Source organism: Eptatretus burgeri, chromosome 8 (assembly GCF_056783735.1).
Source record: "Eptatretus burgeri isolate ZD-2024b chromosome 8, Ebu_testis_v1, whole genome shotgun sequence".
NCBI classification, from domain to species: domain Eukaryota; kingdom Metazoa; phylum Chordata; class Myxini; order Myxiniformes; family Myxinidae; genus Eptatretus; species Eptatretus burgeri.
In genome coordinates this window covers 2,161,369-2,181,692 of record NC_140968.1, presented here as the reverse complement: position 1 = coordinate 2,181,692, position 20,324 = coordinate 2,161,369, and the positions used below count along the sequence as shown (strand labels likewise).

Sequence of the window (20,324 nt, the reverse complement as noted above, 5' to 3'; positions counted from 1 at the left end):
AGATGGAATGATACATGTAACATGTCTATGGGTGAACACAATCCACATCTGTTTGAGATGGAATGACACATGTAACATGTCTGTTGATGAACACAATCCACATCTGTTTGAGATGGAATGATGTATGTAATATGTCTTTATGTGAACACAATTCACACCATGTTTGAGATGGAATGATACATGTAACATGTCTATAGGTGAACACAATCCACATCTGTTTGAGATGGAATGATACATGTAACATGTCCATAGGTGAACACAATCCACACCATGTTTGAGATGGAATGATACATGTTACATGTCAATAGGTGAACACAATCCACATCTGTTTGAGATGGAATGATATATGTAACATGTCTCTATGTGAACACAATCCACATCTGTTTGAGATGGAATGATATATGTAACATGTCTCTATGTGAACACAATCCACATCTGTTTAAAATTGCAGCCCAACCACGAGACCACAGATGTTTTTGGCCTTTGTTGTTGACACTGCCTCGGCATTCCAACGACGGTTCAGTTCCCACGCAAAGGAAGAATCGGACGGTTGACTCCCTCCATTTATTTGTTTTTCACACATTAGGCATGTTTAATGCCACGTGACTTTATGGAAACAACATTCCTCCATGATGTCCCTCCTGCAATCTCCGCTGACTTGTTGGATCAAAGTTGTAAACATGGTAAAATGATACTTGTGCCATGCAGATGAGATGAAACAGGTGTGCACAGAGGTGAGGGCCGAGGGTTCGAGTTTTGTCAGAAACTCAGGTATATTTACGTACCTAGTAAATAGATAACCATGAAACAGTTTGGCAATCTCAGAGGGGACGACGGTGCCCTCTCGTACGTGTTATTATATCTGACAGATGGGATGTTGGTGCAGTACATTACATTCACCACATTCATCCCACAACAACACACCTTGTCTTGTCCAATGATGCAGATATGTGGTGGAGTGTGTTCCTGAAATGTCAAACCAACTACTGCCACCTGCAACCATCCGACCAACCAATCAGCTACCACTGGCAACCAGGAACGAACAAGCATCCAACAAATAACTACCAAGCGACCAATCAACAACAAACAAACACCAACCACCACCAGTCAACACCCGCAACCAACGAACCAAACAAACACCAACCACCACCAGTCAACACACGCAACCAAACTAACCAAACAAACACCAACCACCACCAGTCAACACACGCAACCAAACTAACCAAACAAACACCAACCACCACCAGTCAACACACGCAACCAACGAACCAAACAAACACCAACCACCACCAGCCAACTAACCAGCCACTACCCGCAACCAACAAATAAACACCAACCACCACCAGTCAACACCCGCAACCAAACTAACCAAACAAACAGCAATCACCACCAGTCAACACCCGCAACCAACTAACCAAAGAAACATTAACCACCACCAGCCAACATAGCAGCCACCACCCGCAACCAACGAATCAACACCAACCACCACCAGCCCACTAACCAACGGACCAACACCAACTCACCAAGCACGAACGTGCGGTGTTCGTACGTACTGAGGCCATTTTCCATGAGAACATTGTGTGTAAAGTCATTTTGAATGAACTTTACCTTTGGTTATTTTGTGAGGGAGAACAAGTTTGAGGGAAGGAAACCATAGTAACCGCCAACCAATCAGCGTGGGCGCCGCCCCGCCCCGCCCCTCACTTCCGCTCTGTGGAGGGACAGGTGGAGGTGATGTGCTGAGGAGGGTTGGTTTGGTGTTATGAACTCGTTGATGGATTTTTGCCGGTTTGTACAAATCCGATTACCCGGTGTCGACCTCTGGGACTCCCTGTGCGGCCCGTCGCGGTTTCCCGCCGCGGACACGGAGCCCGGTGGGTCCTCGCCCGGGGGGTCCTCGCCCGGGGGGTCCCCGCCCCTGGACGCGCAGCCTCCCGTTTGCCGTCACGGAGCCATGAGCGTCCAACCCCAGGGCCAAGGACCCTCGGAGCCGCCGCAGAGCGCTCTGTGTGTTCGGACGCTCGTCCTGGTCCGCGGGTACATGTGCGACGTGCTGGGGGCGGCCGGGAGAGCCCCGTCCCAGGACAAGGCCGCGGAGACGCTGCGCAGGGTCGCCGATGATGTTCGAACCAGGTGAGTGTTCGTTGAGCTCGTTTGTGGGTTACACGGAACCGCGTCCTTGTCTGTGTACTGTACGTGCATCGCAAGCCGTGACACTGTACACACTGTACTCTACTGTACACACTGTAGATTAGTCGGATCTCCTTGTGAGGGAACCCCTGGTTTCATTAACTAGATCACTGTGTCTGGACTTGCCTCGATTAGTCGGATCTCCTTATGAGGGAACCCCTGGTTTCATTAACTAGATCACTGTGTCTGGACTTGAACATATTTGCTGCTTTTCCTGGTTTTATTAATATGTCATTGTTCCTGTGTGGTTTCATTAAAACCATAAATAAATCATCACATTTCATTCTTCATGAACCTTTGTCTCTGTCTCTGTCTCTGTCTTTGTCTCTGTGTCTCCGTCTCTCTGTCTCTGCATCTCTGTCTTTGTCTCTGTGTCTCTGCGTCTCCGTCTCTCTGTCTCTGTCTCTGTCTTTGTCTCTGCGTCTCCGTCTCTCTGTCTCTGCATCTCTGTCTTTGTCTCTGCGTCTCCGTCTCTGTCTCTGTCTGTCTCTGTCTCTGTGTCTCTGTGTCTCTGTGTCTCTGTGTCTCTGTGTCTCTGTGTCTCTGCGTCTCTCTGTCTCTGTCTCTGTCTCTGTCTCTGTCTCTGTCTCTGTCTCTGTCTCTGTCTCTGTCTCTGTCTCTGTCTCTGCATCTCCATCTCTGTCTGTCTGATGTTCCACCAAAGCAGGTTCCTGAGCAGGGTTATACTGTGTGGTTTGCCATTACCTTCCCAGGAGTAGTTAGATTTGGAGTTTGCCGGAGATAGCTCCCCTACTCTTCGTGAAGGACACCGCAGGGTCTTTAGCATCCACCGACGAGCACGGGCTACACACGGCTGAGAGACGAGTGTGCGTACCTCCACGTGTCGAGGCCATCCTGCCAACCCACGGCGTTTGGATTAATTGCTATGAATTACCTTTAATTTTTATCATTTATTTATTTATTTCCTCTCTGCGGATGGAGGCCGAGCGCGTGAGTGAGTGCCGCAGTGATCCCGTCTGTGCGTTTGTTTGTCAGCAACGTAATTTGACGAGGGCAGCTGGAATGGCCAAATTTGGCGGAGAGCTTCATCATATGAAGAATGTCTCGGACGAGTTCGACTCTTGAGTTCTCAAAGAAAAATGTACAACTAAATCTGGTACAGGTGCATTCCATGGCCATCGACCAGAGTGTGAGCATCGCAATGATCGTGTGTGTGTGTGTGTGTGTGTGTGTGTGTGTGTGTGTGTGTGTGTGTGTGTGTGTGTGTGTGTGTGTGTACAATTTGAACCTCTGTACCTAACTTGGCAATTCCTGCTGCGTCTTCTTCCATATGCCGCCGAGGCTGCGGGGTAGCATCATTGGCTGAAGGCGTGACTGTACCACTGATGCAACATCCTCCGTAGGTTCGGACATGAATTCAGAATATGTCCATGGTGCTGGAGATGGCTTGCTTACTCTTTTGCGAAGGCCACCGTCGAATAGTTAACGTCCACCAACAAATGCCGGCGGACGGGCCACCCACTTCAAGGTCCATCCGAGAGACGACGCGCGCATTGATGAATCACCGTGCCTGTGAAACGACAGGTAGTCGCCCACCTGCCGTTGGTGTTTTCCCCTTGTTGTGTTGTGTCCTGATTTTGATCCGTGTCATCGCTTTTCCACGAGCCCGGAGCATGCATAGATAAATATGGATAATTAAAAAGGTACAAACAATGCTATAAATATTACCAGCCACCCTAACTTGTGTGTATCGCCATCCTCGCAGATGAAGGGTGGGGAGGTTTTGGGTGGACAGGGAGCCAAATCTGGGGACCCCAGAATTTGAGAGAAATAGACCGAGCAGTTTTTCGACGTTGAAGTCGGAGTTCATTCCGAGTATAATCAGCAGGGCGGTGAATTGTAATACCCTACCCCACGTCGAGGTGGCACTACACGATGCACATTTCCATCGACAATTGGCTTCCCTCCCCCAACACCACCGACAAAGATAATAATAAAAAAAACACCTATAAAACATGAATTGGGATCATGCTGATCCTATATGGCAAGTCTGGATGTGATCGGCGCAGAACTGCAGGAGGAGTATGCGCGACAAACAAACCCACACGCGCCAATCCGTGAATTATCGTGACGATTTTGGGATCAGGTTGACCGGCTAAGTACAAAGTATGGGTTATCAGGGTAGGGCAGGAATTTGTAATTTGTTCAAAGTGCCGGCAATGACTCGCCTACTTTGCAAAACACACAGTCAGATCTTTAACTCCCATCGACTAATGCTGACAGACGGGACGCCCGGCTTAATGTTACGCACTCGACGCGACGCCCTGCCTGCGAAGCAGAGTTTTTTTTACTGTCAGATCAGGAGTTGAACCCAGACCAAATGGCTCAGAAGTGAGTGTGCTTCTTCATCCTGCCAGTTAGAATCACTGCATTGGCATGTACTATATCTTTATCACGGCTCGGTTTTTCTTCTCGACAATCTTTGTTGCTCATCGGTAACTATGTGCACAGATTTGGTTTCATATTGTGTCGAGTGAAAAGTGAGAATGGACCTCGAAAGGCTGTTGAGAAGGACCTGAATTGTGGGTTGTGTTTGTGACGGTGGGAAACGATTCGAGTGCTTACAGGTGGAACTTGCTGAAGAAACGCGTCGGTGACTCTCACCTGGGCCTCGCTTCGATCGCCCCTGAGACACCGGATGAAACAAAAATCTTCGTGTTTATCAGTATGAGCAACTGCAGAATGTTCTCCGGCGCACATTCCAAATTGGTTGATAATAATTGCTGAGAAATGTTGGTTGTTCGTCTGCAGAAGTGTAACACGTCCACTAACCAACGCGATCACGCACAGAAGTTTGTAAATTGCAGCGCAGAATGTTGAATCCAATACATCCAGCACTCGAGCTGAGTTTTCAGCATCGGATGTGGGATTCGTTTTCCTTTCATTTGATCACCTGAATACTGGGCTGGCAGGATAGTGTAGACTGTAGAGGTATGCACGCTCACCTGTTAAACTATCTTGGGTGAAGCATGTTGACTGGTTCAGCTTGTTCACCTCGATTTGGCTGTAAATTATCAACCTGGTGTTCAGCAGACAGGGCAATGCATCGATGTGTGTGTCCTCTGTAAAATGGGTATCTCATGTGATAGCACTAGTTAGTGCAGATTAATGATCCTATGGTGACTTTCATGAAGAAGGATGGATGAAATGAACAGGACATTGATTGCTCGGGGTGCTCACTGCCCTGGGAAGTAGGGAGAAGCAGACATTTCGGGTGTTCACCCATTGGCCTGACAAAGCTCGGAGTCTCTTTTGCTCTGATGAAGAGTTAATGCCCGAAACGTCAGCTTCTCCTTGCTTCCCACAGCGGTTAGCGTACCTCATTCACCGCCCTGCTGATTTCATCCAATGTTGTTCGACCCGTCCGCCAACGCAGATCGGCATTAGCCTGCACCGGCGAGGCGAGTTTTTCATTATTTCATGAAGAAGTGGCGAGTTGTCACCATCGCCGTGAACAAATCCCAAATTCCTGCACCTTCAGTCACCTATCTTGCATGGGAGTAACGACCCATCTTGGATAGTAACCCTTGCCGAGTGACTGCTTCAGTAGAACCGACGCTCTACAAAGAGGATGGTGTGCTGTGTGTCGTGTGACTGGCGCTTATGAGAAAACGACTGCTCATGCTGTTGGGGAAAATGCATTTCCAAAGAGTCGACAGGGTGTGGATTCCACTTGATGTAGTGGAACAAATTAGCAATTCGAAGTTTATATTTTGCCAAAGAGCAAGCCAGGCAAGTTTCCGATATAACTGAACATCCTGCATGCAACGATGAAACGAAGATCCTTTCCAAAGAAGGGGAAAAGTGGACGTTGGCTGGCCCGATGTGTGGAATTGTAAGAAGCGAGTGAGTAAAGGAATGAATGACTGATGGAAACCTTTAATCCTTTCAAAGTGGTTGAGACAAGCACTCGCATTGTAACATAATTCAAACCTCCCAAGTTTAATTGGTGCACTTCATGCTGAAAGTAATAATCCATCGGAGATATTTATGGGGATGTTTGCAAGAGCAAGGCAAAGGGGTTTCGTGAGCATTGCATTGTGAGCTGCGATGACCTGGGACAAGATCCAAGGTGATGGATGTGGGGCACTGTTTCTACATTGTAAAAAGACCAACTTCACAGTTGGAGACCTGAAAACGGCTGTACATAGTTTCCTTTAAGAATTTCATTTGTGCTGTGCGTGGGTGAGTTGACGCCCCGAGTACGAGACTGCGGGCGATACGGCGTGTCCATCTGATATGCTTGGCTTGCCAACACCAGAGAGAAGTAACTTTTGCTGCTAGTACGAATTACTCAAGCTAAGGATAGTAGTTTGTTCTCCAACCAAAACTGCACAAGATGCCTTACGAACGCCTGAACTTTTCTTACCAGGTCCAAAAATGGTGAAATTCAACTACTTTTGAAGTCTATTTCCTTAATAACCTCTGTAACCGAGGGCGGACAGAGGTTATGTTTTTACGTCTGTTTGTCTGTGAGCAGGATATCTCAAAGTTATGGACTGATTCGGATGGAACTTGGTGGACATGTTGGGTGTTTGACGAGGACTAAATGATTTGGTTTTGGTGAAGATTCGAATCCGGATATGAGACTTTTTTAAATTCTGAAAGTTGATTCTTCACCATTGAGGGATTAGGGCCAAAAATGACATATACGTATCAGGATATCTCAAAAATTTGAGGCCAAATTGTTACAAAACTTGGTGGATGAGTTGGGTATGTGACAAAAACAAGCCGATTCGATTTTGGTGTGTGACAAGGATGAATGGTCTGGATGCACATCTGGCCAATGGTGGGATCCAAAACGTAAACTATTCAGCCTGGCGAAGGGAGGTATGTACTTTACCAAGTGCCGTTCTAGTTCTATATATTTTTTTTAATCCTTTATATTTCTTGATATATATGTGAAAGACCCACCCACATCTCTCACCTGTGAATGGAGGGAATATCCAACCAGCTCTCACCTAATCAACTAAACCCAGGTGGCTAGGATTATATAAACAATTGACCCCTCTGACACTCCTCCAGCTGAAGAAGCTGCATAAAGTCACCTAAGAAGACCTACCCAAGGTAAGTGCTATGTTGTTTCGAACTCTTCCCAGATTTCCTCCTCAACTATAAAGACGTTCACACAGAGTACACACATGAGAATCCAAATGCTACACACACCCCTCAGCTACCGGACCGGTTTCATCACTTATTGGCAAATCATCAGCGACAGCACAGACAGCAATGCATACCAATGAGGCTCTCAAGCATATACCACTTGCAGACGTCAAAAGCAATCAATATATGTATTCATATAAAGAAAGACCCACCCACATCATTCACAAGTGAGAGATGTGTTGAGGGGATGGGTAGGCACGTGCACAGTTCTGTGCACAGATGTACTTCACTACAAATCGTTCATTGTCAGGTGTACGGTATATATGGGTCATACCACAAAAAGTGTGGATGAAACATCCGGATGTGATTATTTAACGTTTGTATTGCAAAGTGTGCTTGGTGCGGGTAACAGATCAAGAAGTTCCACATTAAATATCGATTCAAACTTTGGGTTAATGAACATTTTGAATACCTGCAATTCTTTTTCACATTTTTCTCACTTCCAACAACAACACTACCCCCATTTTCTCAGGCAACATTGAAGTATAATCATTCTAAATAGTATAATACATTGATAACACAGATGTTGACATTTTATGAGAAAAGAGTTATTTTTCAAAAACTTTCACCAAACGTTCCCTGCAGTGCCGGATATTTTATTGGTATTTTGCATGTAACGTGAGTAACAAAAACATCATGTTTTTCATCCATCTTTTGAATGCACCAATGCTCAACTGGGATCGTTATTTTCCTTCCACTCGTTATCGTCCATTATAATGAATTTAATTTAGCTGTGGAGCTTACGGATAATTGTATATATAACACGCTTAAGCTTGTAACGTGAGTAACACAAGAACCTGATGAGGAAAGTTCCATTTTTGGATTTCTTGTCAGCTGCTGATTTACCATAGTGTGATAACATCGTATTGCAACTACCCATGTGACTGAGGCTTGCTTTTAGATCGCCAAAAAGTCCCTGCGTTTGTTGGTTTACCCACAATACCTATCCCGATCCTCCATTGTGTTTGCTGCAATATAATGTGTTGATTCATTCATGAAGTGGCTCAATCCACGGAATACCAGTTGACAAAAGATCACAGATAATTATCATTAGATTCAACAAACCTGGCCCGATAAATAGCCGTGGTCACTTTGAGTTTGCAAAACCTCCAATGGTTATTTTTAATGTACACAGGATACATCGTGTACATACATTTGCACGTCCAGTACTGTTTTAGCCAATAAAGAAATAAATAAACAAGACTTGGTATAAACTTCATCGATTGGTTCTAGTTGAAGTGTAAGGTATTTAACCAGTTGAAACGCACTATACATGTATTTCTTTATAGCAGCGAGAGAGTTCAAAGAACATGACGCACCACGTCGAAGAATATACTTCATTACCTCTGCCACCGAAGGTGAAGGAGGATATGTTTTCACCCCTCTATGTTTGTCTGTTTGTTTGTGACTTGGAAAATCGAAGATTGTTCAAGCATATTGGTGAGTCGATTTTGTTAGCTCGCCTGTTCAAAGAACAGAGAGCTATAGCGATACCCCCGGCGTGAGCGTCAGCATGAGCGTGAAAATGTTAAAGTTTTTGGTGCAAGTTATTTTTTCGTTTCTAATGTTTTTAGCTACCACACTATTTTTATATGCCCGATATATATATATATATATATATATAGGCGTATTATGTGATACCGGTCGTCTGTCTGTCTGTCCATCCGTCTGTCCGTTCCTGTCCGCACTCTAACTCCCAAAGTTTTCAACTTTCACGTTTCATGTTTGGTACATAGGTACAGACTGTGGAGATGGTGTGTCGTGACGTATGTTCGTCATTTAAAGTGGTTGCCATGGCAACCAGGATGCTGTTTTCCATCCATTCCTGTCCGCAATCTAATTCCCAAAGTTTTCAACTTTCACGTTTCATATTTGGTACATAGGTACAGACTGTGGAGACGGTGTGTCGCGACATACGTTCGTCATCTAAAGTGGTTGTCATGGCAACCAGGATGCTGTTTTCCATGTAGTAGCACAATTCTGTATATACCTTCTTGTTCGGGCGTATATTGTGCTCACTTGCGCTCTTGTTACTGATTACAATATACAAATACATATATTGCTTTAAAATTATTTGGATCAGACTTCACTGCAATGCTTTAGAAAAAATATTAATTATTAGACGAGTCTTTTAAAAACGATAAATGTATAAACAGGCGAGCATTGGGTGGCTTTGACACCAACTCTCTGGTTATTCTGTCTGTCTGTCTATCTGTCACCTACAGGTCACAATTTTAAACCGATCTTCACGAAACTTCACCACATGGTAGAGTTTATCGTAAGGAAGAAGCTTCTTGTTTTTGAGGTCAAAAGGTCAACAACTTAGGTTTGTTTTATAAAATCCTCAATTTTCATCCAATTAACTTGAAATTTAAAGAGGATTTATATTTCATGTCAATTAATTCAACTAGCCAAATATTGTTGAGGTTCACATCGGCCAAAGGTCAACAACTTAGGTGAGATTTATAAATTCCTCAACTTTCATCCAATTGACTTGAATGAAATTTAAAGTGGACTTGTATTTCATGCCAATTAATTCAACCACCTAATAACTTTTGAGGTCAACATAGACCAAAAGGTCAACATAGGCCGAATTTCTCAAATTGATTTCTAAAATTAAAATTTCATCCGATTCACTTGCAATTTGAAGAGGAGTTGCATATTTGCTCAATTAATTCAACCAGCAATTATTTTTGAGGTCAAATTTGTTTTATGGATTTTGCAAGTATCGTGCTCAGCTCGATGTCTTCTTGTTTGTTTGTTTGTGTACAGATATCTCAAAAAGCTGTGGGCGGATCCGGATGAAATTTTGTGGACAGGTTCAGTCTGTGAAAAGGACGAACTGATTAGATTTTGATGAAGATCCAGATCCGGATCCGGCTACAAGAATTTTTTAAAGTGATTCTTCACCATTGAAGAATTGGGCTAAACCGATATACAGCATAATATCTCAAAAATGTATTGGGCCCAATATGTTCTCATGGATCAGGCATTGCGTGGCGGAGGTATGCGCTCTACCAAGTGCCCTTCCAGTTATTGATAAAATATTGATTTTGAGGATCGTAAAAAAACAATTTGGAAGTTTAGCACAACTGAAGCTGTCTGATGTTCATCACCCTTATATGCACTGTAATAAGACGCTGCAGTTTAGGAGATGGAGGCTTTATTGGTGGATTTCACATGACGTCACACATCCGGGTGCTTCACATGTGCCACGATTTATATGGGCAAACCAACCGATCGTAACACAGTACACTAATCTTTATAGCAGCATGAGATCATCAACAATGGTGAACACATGCAACGTTGTTGGCTGTCACAATATATCCAATTGTGACAACAAATCGTTTTATTCAATTCCTGCCGTGTTCAGCCATCAAGGAGAAGCGACTGAGAATCTGTCAGAGAAATGGAGATTGTTAGGGCTGTCTCTCTTGAACAGGGATAACTTCATTTCTTCGAAGCAGACAAGATTGCGGCAGTTTGTCGAACACTCTCGTCATCGCTCAACCAATCATTCTTCTGTATCCGGAATAAAAAGCAACCTTCTGTATCCATGATATCCATTTCATGGGACAGATTGTTAGCTGGATTAATCTCGTACCCCAAGTAACCTGAGATTTTCACACCAATTAGTTGTAATCCGAGGCTCATACTCTTTGGAGAGCTCTGGGTCGAATCATGACTTGTTGAGAAACGCTTCAAAGGTCAAACCAATTCTGGACTGGTCACCACTTTGATGTGGCATACTTGACTGAAGGTGGTAGGAATTTGTAATTTGTTCAGGGTGCCGGTGATAATTCGCTTCCTCTTCGGGAAAGACATCGTGGGTTCTTTAACATGCATCAAGTACTGCTCATAGTCATAGTCGGGACATCCAGCTTGATCTCCATCGAAGGGACGGTGCAGTTTTTGATACAATCCCCTCTCTAAGAAACACGAATTGGACAGTTTACATTTGGGTTTGGAATCGAACCTGGATTAGACAGAAAAGCTATGTGTGCTACCTCCGCACCATCCTATCATCTGCAATACATTAAAATAACTTTAAAGTAACCTTAAATCGAGTCTTTAAATTAATTTTGTTGTTGGTAAAGCATGGTAAACGATCATTGGAGCCATCTATTTATTACGTAAGTGTTGGGGGGGAGAGGGACTGCGATGTTGAGAAGGTGTCAGGATGATGGGAGAGAGAGGATGGTAAGGGAGTGTGGGAAGAGAAGGGAGAGGAGTGAAGGAATGGTTGGAGCATGTCTCGGATACATACGAAGCGGGGACTGTACACCGACCGGAGATGAATTCTCAAAATGAATATATATATATATATATATATATATATATATATATATATATATATATATATATATATTTTAATTATTGTTGTTTAAAGAATAAATGGTTTTGTTGAAGGATCACTTGTGCACTTGATTATTCTCAAAGTCCATAACATGCATATTAAATGTCATTTGCTTTTGTACACAAATATGCACATTTATCAGCTCATCACCCAACCACATCATAACCACCTCACCCAACCGTGTCATAACCACCTCACCCAACCATGTCATAACCACCTCACCCAACCGTGTCATAACCACCTCACCCAACCATGTCATAACCACCTCACCCAACCATGTCATTACCACCTCACCCAACCATGTCATTACCACCTCACCCAACCATGTCATTACCACCTCACCCAACCATGTCATAACCACCTCACCCAACCATGTCATTACCACCTCACCCAACCATGTCATAACCACCTCACCCAACCATGTCATAACCACCTCACCCAACCATGTCATAACCACCTCACCCAACCATGTCATTACCACCTCACCCAACCATGTCATTACCACCTCACCCAACCATGTCATAACCACCTCACCCAACCATGTCATAACCACCTCACCCAACCATGTCATAACCACTTCACCCAACAAAAGTGTGCTTTTTAATGTTGTCTTTGGGTCATTCCGTGTCACATCAACAAATTTTCAGAAAAGTTCCAGGTCGACCATCTCAGATTTTCATGAATTTTTTTTGTGTGGGTTGGACAAATATTGAACTGAAAAATGTCAAATATTAGTTCTGTATTCCAAGGAGTTTTTGAGATATGACCCCTAGAGCGTGTCAAGGTTGGTTGAAGAAAAACGACCCCCTAATTATCCTTCAATTTCAGCAACCCATTTCTTGGCATCTGTTTGAGATAAAGCAATTTAAAAAATTTTCCTAATGCAACTTTTATGGTATTTTAAAGAAAAAATAAAGCCGGATACATTGCAGAAAAAATGAGGCGTGCAGCCACCCTCAAAAATGGTAAAAATCAAAATAGCACGACTGAAACGGGCAACTTTGACCCATGTTAAAGTACCTTTCATTTATTGTGTCACCCATGTAATTTTTTGTGTGAAACATATACTAAAATGTCAACCAAAATATGAATTACCAGGTGTCTACTGCATTTATTTTTTTATTTTAGGCCCTTTCAAAAAGGGAAAAAATATGAAATTTCATGATTTTCAGGTCAAAAAAATCACGTGGCCTACCTTCAAAATATACGTGCTTGGTATCAAATGAAAGCTCCTTTCATGTACTATAACTGCACCAAATCTCATTAGTTTTATAGCAATCATTCATGTCCTACCAACCCCATCAATAAAGCCAAACAACACCAGTGCATTAAATCTATTTATAGCACACAGTACAAAACACCTTACAAACAAGTGAAATCCTTCAATACAGCACGTGTGGTGAAGCAAATGAGAACACTAATGTTAAAATATGCAATTTTAGCGTACTTAATATTTGAAATGTAAAAATGTTATTATTGTGATAAGCACCTTTATATATAACAGAAGGAATGAAATCGTTCGATACAGCGTGGCAGGGGGCCGCAAAAGAATGATGTAAAATAAGAAGAACTTAGCTTTCAGCGTTCGGCGCGAAATGCGATGGTGGGCGGAAATGACGTCTTTCGTTCGTTCGTACATGAGAGGGGAGCGTTTCTTGGTTTTTTTCCGTCAAGCAATGAATTAAATGGTTTTCACATATATAACACATTAGTTTCACAAATTTCCATTGAAAAAAGGCAGTATTGTGTGAATGTAATGTGTAGTTCATGCGGAAACCGGCAAATTATTATTATTATTATTATTATTATTATTATTATATTGGCCGTCTCTTCGGATTTTTCCGTCAGTTGTCGGCCCATGAATACTCGGGTATTTCCGTCAATTGTTTGTCAGTTGTCGCCATTTCCGTCTTGGTTACGCACTACCATCTACCAGATGGCCGTCATTGGCTGTCACTTGAGGCGCGTGGGGGGGGGGGGGGATGGGACACCGGAGACATGGTAGACACCGGGGACATTTCAAACTCGGTGCAATTGTATACCAGCGCACGCGCTGTAAAAACGCAGCACAACGCAATGCAATGTCAGTGTGGCCAGGCCATTAGTCAAATAACTGTTAATTTCCACTTGAAAGCTTCAAAGTTTATCCCTTCAAATGACCGATACATCACATATTACTGAAGTTATTCAGGCACTGATAATATTGTGCAAGTTTTGTTTAGAATCCAATGACATCAAAGTAATGCACACATTAGCTCAACTACTGATTCATAAAATAGAGACAGTATGATTTAGAAAGAATCAGACATGCATTTGAAAATTGCCCTTTGTATGCATTTATTAAGCTCCGCCATCGAAGATGGACGGAGGTTACTGTTTTCACCCCTGTCTGTTTGTTTGTGAACAGTATTACGGAAAACTCCTGGACGGATTTCGACGAAATTTGGTGGGGGGATTAAGTATAGTCCAAGGATCATGCCATTAAATTTTGGACTTGGTCCAAAAAAAAAAACTTTTTTTCAAAAAAATTTCGATTTTATTTGAAAAATATTTGCATTTTTTTTTTTTGCATTTCTACATGTTTTAATTGATTTCCAACCCCCCCCCCCCCAAAAAAAAATTGGTTAGACAAAAAAAAAATTTGCAACTTTTTTTCAAAAAAATTTCTATTTTATTTTTTTTGCCATTTCTACATGCGCGTCGATCTAGTTTAGTTCATTCAATCTTGATTCAGTGGAGTCTGATCCGTTTTGACCTACAATGAATAGGATATCAGGTTCACTTAAGTGACCCAGCAGTATTGGCGACTGAGGTTTTGCACTCTACCGAGTGCTCCCCCTCAAGTTGTATTAGTAATAACTATAAAAATCTTACCTGCAATAGTTGTTTTTTGACATTCTGTTTCTTCTTGAAGAATAGAACCAACAGTACAAGTTTTTAATTGTTTTCTGCAGACCAGGTCCATCTTGTTAGTGTGCTTCCAAATTACAACTTTCAGAAACTTTTGCACACCACCCCAAGTTTAAAAATAAGCCATCCCTAGAACTAGGCTATGCTAAAAATAGATCCTGAGTCAGCTTCCGATTAAATACTCTCGTACTTTAATTCTTTCTGCTTAAAGGTGAAACACATTATTGTTCAGGTTAAAAGTTTTTAAATATTAAAGCAAACAAACAAAACCATTTCCTCTGGAAGTGTATTTTTACTCATAACCAAGCATTACCGGGTACTTACAGATGGGTCAATTATTCACCATGTTAGAGATGTGTTATGAAAAAAATCACCTTAATAGACATGTGAGAATTGGTTTGTGCATTGATATTTTGGTATTTAATGCCTGAAATTTTTTATTTAAGTGACACAAAAATTAATTGACTTAACAGCTCACAAATGACATTGCCAATAATGAGTCAAATTCGTTTTGGGGCTTTATTGATGGAGTTGGTAGGACATGAAGGATTGATTACTATAAAACTACTGAGATTTGGTACAGTTATAATACATGAAAGGAGCTTTCATTTGATACCAAACACGTATATTTTGAAGGTAGGCCACATGTGATTTTTTTTTTTGACCTGAAAATCATGAAATTTCATATTTTTCCCCTTTTTGAAAGGGCCTAAAATAAAAAATAAATGCAGTAGACACCTGGTAAATCATATTTTGGTTGACATTTTAGAATATTTTTCTCCACAAAAAATTACATGGGTGACACAATAAATGAAAGGTACTTTAACATGGGTCAAAGTTTCCCGTTTCAGTCGTGCTATTTTGATTTTTACCATTTTTAAGGGTGGCTGCAGGCCTCATTTTTTCTGCAATGTATCCGGCTTTATTTTTTCTTTAAAATACCATAAAAGTTGCTTTAGGAAAAAATTTTCCTTGCTTTATCTCAAACAGATGCCAAGAAATGGGTTGCTGAAATTGAAGTATAATTAGGGGGTCGTTTTTCTTCAACCAACCTTGACACGCTCTAGGGGTCATATCTCAAAAACTCCTTGGAATACAGAAGTAATATTTGTCCAACCCACACAAAAAAATCATGAAAATCTGAGATGGTCGACCTGGAGGGATTTGTTGATTTGACTTGGAATGACCCCTTTGGCATCATGATTTGAATAATGGCTGTCATAAACTTGTGTGCCTTACATTTTTAAAGATTCGTCTTGTGGTAGAAAGTATAAAGAGGAAATGATGTAATGTGAGTGACTGTACTTTAATTATCTGCCCCTCCTGCCTAAAATATGTGATTATTTAAATAAAAACTGTTTTTGATTTGCGATGAGTCATATGCGAACAAAAAGAATGGTACTTCTGTGGTGAGGACAACATTATGAGGAGGCTTTTATGGCAAAATTGTGCAAAAAATTTCAGTCTTTAAAATGTTTTATTTTTTATTTGTAACATGGGTGACGAGCAATGACATCTATGTTTCAAAAAATGTGAATGAACAAATTTAATTTTTCTTTCCACTATTGAGTAGACTATATCTCCAAGTTGTTGTATGACAGTTTTGATTCAGATTGATCAAGTACTTCGTAATTTGTGAGGGGCCAAAGTAGCCTCACGTCCCATAAATGTAACGAGTGACGGTGGAATAACCCATATGATTGTTTTTCCTCTCCAGACATGTACCATTTACTTTTTTTCTTTTTTCTTTTTCCTTTAGTCATACGATGCATAAGACCTTTTTTATTGCACACCAGCAAAGGTACCGCAACGCCGGGTCCACCATCCCACCCCATCCCCTTCAGGCTCCTATCCCTTCCCTGTGACGGTAGTGGCTCGTGTGTTTATAAGTCATGAATTGTGAGAAAATGACTGTTTAAAACCCCGAGTAAGGTGTATTGTGGTTAAAAAGAATGTGATCATATTATCATGTTTCATCACAATTAACCTTGGGACCTCAGAGGAGTACTATTACAAACAAACAAACAGACATTTCTCTATTTAATATAGAATATAACATCGCTCCAAGCTCCTAATGAAATGAGTAAAATAAAATAAAAAAAACACTTTACAATTGGCCATGGAAAAATTGACCACCAACGACTAAACAACGCCATATTTGAAAATTTCAAAATGCAAAGAACCAAATTGTCCACCGCCTGGGTAGACCATAACAAAGCTTTTGACAGTGTCCCACATTAGTGGATGTTAAAATGTATGTAAATATACAAAATCAATCCCCAAATAATCAACCTGATTCAGAAAGCAATGGAGCTCTGGAACACCATGTTGATATTACAGCACTCAGAAGGAAATATCGAAATACCATATGTGCAGATACGGCATTGCTTTCCCCCCCTCTTGTTTTCTCTGGCTCTGGACCCACTGAATAACTTCATCAACAAACAAGGACACTGGTACACCCAAACAACCACCAGAAGAACATCCAAAAAATAGGAAAGGTGACACACATACTACACATGAATGATTTAAAACTCTTCGCACCGAATGAAGAAAAATTGACAGAAGAGCTAAAACTAGTAAAACAGTTCTCTGAGGACATTCAAATGGAATTTGGAATTTGGACTAACAATACCAACATAGAACGAAGCAGATCCTGAAAACATATCTCTCCCCAAGAAACAAACTCATAGTACCAGTGTTCCAATACAACTGTGGAATCATAAACCGGTCCCAATCAGAAATCGATGTTATACATCAAAACAAGAACATTTCTTCCCATACACAAAACGTTCCACAAAAACCAGTGCATCCCGAGAATGTACCTGCCAGAGGGAGGGAGGGAGCGTCCTGATGGAACTCAACCAGGCGCACAGAGCGACAAGTGTAACTAGCTGAGTATGTGAAATACCCAACAGACTATCGCATTCAATTTGTAAACAAACATGAACACAACAAACCTGAAAATGTATCCCGAACTCAACTTGCAAATAATTAGCGAAAACAGGTGCGAGAAGAAGATGCCGCACAGGAAAACGAAACGGTAACAAATACAACCCCAACAATTGCTAAAAAGACAAAATAAATATATAAAAATAAATATCAACAAATATTCACCAACAACTGGAATAACAACAAAAGAGCAGGAAAATACAAAAAATAGTTGGACTGAGTTGGGATCGACAAAGAAGGCTCATTGGAATAGCGAAGAAGACGTCAGCTCGACTGGGACGGAGAACAAATGATAAATCCATAAGATCAAGGACACTACACCATTGGATTTAAAAAGATGGCGGGACTGAGGCAGACGGACAAGTGTAGGTTCTGCAAGATAGAAACAGAAAGTACGAGTCACCTGCTTTCGGGATGCAAAAAAATATGATCATATCTGCAAATGTTTTAACATCCCAGTTCCAGAAAACTCACGGAAACACGAACCAAGGACAATCACTGAAAATAAGGACGTCGTGCTCATGTACGACCTGATGATCCCATCGAGCGTGAACGTAGAAAACAAAGCCTTGTGACCGGACATCATTCTCAGGAACCAAGCAAAAAGGAAAAGATGCCATTGCTGATTGAGATATCAGGACCCAGTGATGTTGGTTTAGATAATGCAGAAATCAAGGAAATGACCAAATACCAGGACATCAAATTATGAGATCAAGAGATCCTGAAAGATGAAGAGCATCAAAATTGCACCAGTGATGATTTGAGCAACACGAATAATAATAAAAAAAGAACCTCACTGACATATTGAAAACCATCCCCGGGAATATTTCCACAAACGAACTACTGTACACTTGGAGACAGTCCGGGGTTTGGTGATGATCTTGAAAAGAGCCCTCGGAACAAAACTCTGAGAACAACAACATTGAACAGCAGAACGACAACGTTGGGTGATGTGCTGTTTTGGGTTTGTGCCAAATGTAATGTTTTGCATTTAGGCCAAAAAGTTCCATCTTTATTTCGTCAGACCACAAAACATTTGCCCACATGGCTTCAGAATCTCTGGAGTGATTTTTGTTTTGTTTTTTGCACATCTCAAATGGGACTCAAGTTGTGTTTTTTGAGTAATTGCTTCCTTCTTGCCATCCTACCATATAGGCCAGACTTGTGGAGTGCCTGTGCTATTGTCACATGTACACAGTGACCAGTCTTTATCATAAGAGCCTGCAGCTCTTTCAAAGTTGCCATTGGCCTCTTGATAGCCTCTCTGATCAGTGACCTCCTTACTCAGCCATCCATTTTGGAGGGACGGCCTGATCTAAAGCAGGGTCTTGGTGGTACCATACACCTTCTACTTTTTTAACGATTGTCTTGACTGTGCTCCAAGGGATATTCAAGGCCTTTGAAATATTTTTATATCCATCCCTTGATCTCTGCCTTTCCACAACTTTATCCCGGAGGTCTTTTGAAAGCTCCTTGGTGCTTATGGTTGAGTCTTTGTTGTGAAATGCACAACCCAGCAGAGGGAACCTCCAGGAACAGCTGATTTTATTTTGAAATAATCAGAATCACTACAATTTAACACAAGTGGGGGCCAATTAACCTCGTGTGTGATTTTGAAGGTGATTGGTTACACCTTAGCTAAAAAAAAAATTTGTATACCTTGCCGAGGCTCATATGAGAGCTAATTTACAATTGCTCTTTTAAGGGGGTGGACACTTATCCAACCAAGATATTCTAGTTTTGTATTTTAAATTAATTTTCTGAAATTTGCAGAATTTGTTTTTCACGTGGATATTGTGCGTTAACGATGTATAAATAAAGGTGGGAAAGTCTGATGTAATACAATTTAATTCCAAGATATAAGACAACAAAAGGTGGAAATTTTGAAAGGGTGTGTAGACTTTCTATAGGCACTGGATATACACCACATGTCCAGACATAACAGTAGTGAACAAAGGAGCAGTCAGGTAATCTATAATCCTTTCTAAGAGGTAGGGGAAGGAGAGGGAGAGAGAAGGGAGGGGAAGGAGTGAGAGAGTGAGAGAGAGAGAGAGAGAGAGAGAGAGAGAGAGAGAGAGAGAGAGAGAGAGAGAGAGAGAGAGAGAGAGAGAGAGAGAGAGAGAGAGAGAGAGAGAGAGAGGAGGGAGGGGAAGGAGAGAGAGAGGAGGGAAGAGGGGGGGGGAGAGAGGAGGGAAGGGGGAGGGGAGAGAGGAGGGAAGGGGGGGGAGGTAGGAGAGAGGAGGGAGGGGAAGGGATGTATGTATGTATGTATATATATATATATATATATATATATATATATATATATATATATATATATACACACACACACACACACAATGAGAGACTGACTTTTGTGTCGTTTTATTATAAAAAAAAAAAAAGAAAAGAAAGCCCCCAAATGGGAGTCACATTGTCATTTCAGAGAAATAAAGAAAAATAGAAAACCAAGAAAATTTCTGAAGAAAGGAAAGGATGAATCGAGTGGATTATATACAGAACATTTCATAAAAAGATAAACGTTCCTCTCGGACTTTGCAAATAACTTCCTTTATACACCATTTTGATTTGAATTGCGGTAATCTTCCAGTTACTGAAAAGAAAGTAAAATCCAGTTTAACACGACTTATTACAAGGTTTTTGAACAAGAACAAGGCATATTCATCATGTACTCCAACACCGTCAAGTTTTCTTTTCCTTGACTTATATACCGCCATCTTTGTCTGAGCAT

The 20,324-nt window shown here is 41.5% G+C and overlaps 1 protein-coding gene across 1 annotated transcript in view; it reads left to right on the top strand.

The window, feature by feature from the left end:
* The first annotated feature begins 1,695 nt into the window (after nucleotides 1–1,695).
* The window catches only part of LOC147020914 (anti-apoptotic protein NR13-like), a 50,282-nt gene continuing 31,653 nt past the window's right edge, over nucleotides 1,696–20,324 (top strand). The window contains exon 1 of the mRNA XM_085890571.1: nucleotides 1,696–2,133. Coding sequence (XP_085746697.1) covers nucleotides 1,763–2,133 — 371 coding nt within the window. The 5' untranslated portion in view covers nucleotides 1,696–1,762. The remainder of the gene's footprint in view (nucleotides 2,134–20,324) is intronic.